The sequence below is a fragment of the Monopterus albus genome, unplaced genomic scaffold (assembly GCF_001952655.1).
Source record: "Monopterus albus unplaced genomic scaffold, M_albus_1.0 scaffold290.1, whole genome shotgun sequence".
Taxonomy (NCBI): domain Eukaryota; kingdom Metazoa; phylum Chordata; class Actinopteri; order Synbranchiformes; family Synbranchidae; genus Monopterus; species Monopterus albus.
This window is the reverse complement of record NW_018128170.1, coordinates 613,672-616,277: the sequence shown is the minus strand read 5'-3', so window position 1 is coordinate 616,277 and position 2,606 is coordinate 613,672. Positions and strand designations below refer to the sequence as shown.

The 2,606-nt window shown below is 42.1% G+C and overlaps 1 protein-coding gene across 1 annotated transcript in view; it reads left to right on the top strand.

The window, feature by feature from the left end:
- LOC109973406 (desumoylating isopeptidase 2) overlaps positions 1–2,598 on the top strand; it is a 13,537-nt gene extending 10,939 nt beyond the window's left edge. The window contains exon 5 of the mRNA XM_020622966.1: positions 233–2,598. Within this exon, the coding sequence (XP_020478622.1) occupies positions 233–478 (246 nt within the window). The 3' untranslated portion in view covers positions 479–2,598. The remainder of the gene's footprint in view (positions 1–232) is intronic.
- The last annotated feature ends 8 nt before the right edge of the window (positions 2,599–2,606 follow it).

The window sequence follows — 2,606 nt, the reverse complement described above, 5'->3', positions numbered from 1 at the left end:
CTGCATGCAGGTGTTTTTGGATTTTCAGTCATGTGCAGCTCAAGCATGCAGTGTGTGTGTTTTGAATCTGAGAGGAGAGAAGATACAGTTAACAGGGCAGGACGGGGTCCAGCACATACAACACAGGAGGCGTTAACTGATGCCTCCTCTGCTGCATTTCAAACCCAGTCAAGCCAAAAATTCTTCTGTGTAAACCCTGTGTCTATCTCCAACACATTTTGCCTTTTTTCAGTTGCTGTGTGGACGGGAAATCCCTCGCTGGGTCAACAGACTGGCCTACTTCAGCTCTTGCATCCCCTTCCTGCAGAGCTGCCTACCTAAGGAGTGGCTAACCCCAGCCGCCCTGCAGAGCCACATCAGCCTCGGTCTTCACAAAGAGGAGCAGAATGAGTCAAGTGACGAGGACCCTTCATCCCCACCCGGGGCAGCTGCCGCCGGCTCAGGCTCCTCCCGCAGCTGTCGCCACACGAGGGTGTGAACTGTCTACACGTACACTGACCTCCGGACCTCCCTGCTTTTGCTCCTAGTGTCTCAAGTGGCATTAGCAGGCTTGAACAACCACCTGACCTCATACTGTTTGTCTTCTGAGTAAAGAGGAAGGAAAGGAAGAGTCTTCTGAACATGGAGAGAGCTGCTGCCACAGACGTCAGACTAAAAGAGACCCTGCCTGTCCTGTCTACAGATGACAGACAAACTCTGACCTGAGGCCTGAGCACTAAAGCATGGCTCAGACTTAAACAACAACAACAACCACTTGTAGATCTGAAGTTTGTAGTACCTTATAATTATTCTTTTCCATGAACTTAAAACCTTTGTCAGCCTTGTTCCCTGCCCTGCCTTCAGAGCTGCTTTTGTAGAATAAACCTGAGACTACTGATAGTGACATTACCAGGAAACTGCTACTCTGCTCAGTTTCAACAAGTTCTTCAATAACCTCTATGTGGCCTTCAGTTGATATTGTTGACTCTGCTTTGTTTGTGTTGAGCTTTAGTAGTTTACTTTGGCCATTTTTTTGAAGGCTAGGGGATTAAAGAGGGTTTGACTCTTCCTAGAATTCATTTGGAACTCATAAAATTGTTGCATGTTGAAAGAATTGAAACATCATCCAACTAAAGCGAGATGCCACACTTCTGGCCGTTGAGTATTTCTTCTCATGTTCCTTTTGTAAAACAAATGATCCAACCTGGAACGTGTTTTAAACAGTGAACTGGCAGTCAGCTGCCAGTGTAACCAGTTCATCAATGGTTGTAAACAATCAAAGGCAAATGCTGTTCACACAGCCCCAGGCAGCCCAGTCACTATCTGTATACATCTCAGAGACACAAAGACAAAGAACGTCAAGCTGCTACTCTGACAACCTTTGACTTTGTAACCCAGTACAGTTTTGTCTATGCTTTTATATCCAAATAGTATTTACATTATAACAGTGTGATAACTCCAGGAGATGTACATTTACACCTGTGATTGTTCCTGGGTGATACTGGTGTCATCACCTTTTTAACTATTGCTGCCATGGTAAAAAAAATCCTGATAATTTAGTATTCTGTTTTAAATTGCAGGAATCCTTTAGGCAGTAGTTTGACATTTTGGAAAATAAATACTCCTATTTATTTTGTTCCTGAGATATACATAAGAAAATCAATACAATTGTCACATCTTTATGGTTAACGTGAAGCTACAATCACCAGTCAGTTAGCTTATGTTAGCATAGAGATTGGAAACATGGGGAAACTGATAGACCGGCTATGTCCACAGATAACAAACTCTGCCTACCAGCACCATTAAGGCTCACAAACGTTATATTTAGTTTGTTTAATCATGCAAAACTCTGTTTTATGGGGACTTATGTGCCTTACTACAGTATTGTTTGAACTGGACCAGCTGCTGGATAACCAGTGGAGGTTCTAGGATATTACTGGTGACATCGAAAAAATAGTCAGGCACATAACATAACCCCGTCAAACAGCAAATTTTTGTTTTTACATTTCAGCTTTCGTACAGCTTAAATAAACAAGGTGTAACAAGTTAATTAGGAAGCCTATGCTGATAGGTAGATTTCATTATCTTTGGACAGAGCCAGGCTAGCTGTTATCCACAGTTTCCAGTCTTTATAGTAAGCTAAGCTAAATAGGTGTCGGCTCCAGCCAAATATGTACTGTACATGAGTGAAGGCGATATCATTCTTCTCCTCTGACTCGTGGGGAGGAAACGACTGATCCAAAATGTCAAATGATTCCTTTAACACCATATTTTTATGTATGATTTATTATGTCAGAGGTTGAGTTGTTGCAGTGAGGAAAAACATGATGTCATAAAGTTATTTCTAATCATTGTAGATTCGTAGATGTTGGTGTAGAATCTCATTAATGAGTACTTCCTCTCTTGATACTGATGATGGTGGTGATTATAACAGTGATGGTGGCAAACATCAGCACCTTGTAGTTTTACTCATTTCAGTTCATGTTGCTTGCTTTTTTAATGTAAAAGTTTAGTGAATGAGGCCACATGTGATTTTAACCTTTCCCCCCTGCCTCCTGCTGCAGTGTGTTCACCCTTTCTCAGGAAAGAAGTCACATGACTTGTAATAGCGGCAGTCTAATTTCTTC